This window comes from Orycteropus afer, unplaced genomic scaffold (genome assembly GCF_000298275.1).
Source record: "Orycteropus afer afer isolate SDZICR_OR568_19922 unplaced genomic scaffold, OryAfe1.0 scaffold00650, whole genome shotgun sequence".
In the NCBI taxonomy this organism is placed as follows: domain Eukaryota; kingdom Metazoa; phylum Chordata; class Mammalia; order Tubulidentata; family Orycteropodidae; genus Orycteropus; species Orycteropus afer.
The window spans coordinates 1,258,562-1,259,514 of record NW_006922237.1 but is presented as its reverse complement, the minus strand read 5'-3'; the positions used below and the strand labels follow the sequence as shown (position 1 = coordinate 1,259,514).

General features: G+C 43.0%; 1 protein-coding gene across 1 annotated transcript; it reads right to left on the bottom strand.

The window, feature by feature from the left end:
• Positions 1-155: 155 nt before the first annotated feature.
• On the bottom strand, positions 156-950 carry LOC103210794 (olfactory receptor 5D13-like; the record flags this gene model as incomplete). Its single annotated transcript, XM_007956704.1, has 1 exon — positions 156-950. A coding segment is annotated over one exon (795 nt), but the record flags the coding sequence as incomplete, so codon positions are not given.
• Positions 951-953: the final 3 nt, after the last annotated feature.

Genomic DNA, 953 nt, shown 5'->3' with positions numbered 1-953 from the left:
CAAAGCTATTTTACTAAACATTGAGGTGAATAAAAATCAAATCAGCAAGTGGTATTTTGCAATAGATTTCAAAATTAGATGGGTAAATTGACTAACTAATTCAAATCATCATCTCTTCCAGAATCTTTGAGTAATCTTCAACATAATAAAGCAAATTATTTCTTAGAATAACTAAATCTTCCAGATGATGTTGGGTGACTCATTAACTTTCTGACTGTGTCCTTCACATCTCTGTTCCTGAGGCTGTAGATCAGCGGGTTCAGCATAGGGATGACCACTGTGTAAAACACAGATCCTACTTTGACGATGAGCCATGAGTTGTTGGAGTTGGGTACACAATAGAGGAACAGAACAGTCCCATGGAAAATGGTGATGGCAGTCAGGTGGGAGGCACAGGTGGAGAAGGCTTTTCGGCGCCCCCCATCGGAAGGCATTTTTATGACAGCAACGAAAATGAAAACATAAGTAGTGAGGATGATGACCAGGCTGCTCGCCTCATTGAACATGGCAGTGAGGAAGCAGAGCACCTGGTTGATGGAGGGGTCAGAACAGGAGACAGAGACAATGACAGAGTGCTCACAGACAAAGTTATTTATGATTTGAGAGCCACAAAAGGATAATGCCAGGAGGAAGTAAGTGAGTGTCAGGGAAACAATTACACCCCATGCATAAGGCCCAGCTACTAATGACGCACGGCGCTTTTGGGACATGATGACTGTGTAAAGCAAGGGGTTACAAACTGCCACAAAACGGTCATAGGCCATCACTGCCAACATGAATGTTTCTGCAACCGCAAATATGCAAGCCAAGAAGAACTGCATGAGACATCCTGTGAAGGAAATGGTTCTGTCTTCCACAACCAAGTTTTCTAGTAGTTTGGGTGTCACTATAGTGGAATAACAGAAATCAACAAAGGACAAGTGGCTGAGGAAAAAGTACATGGGGGTGTGGAG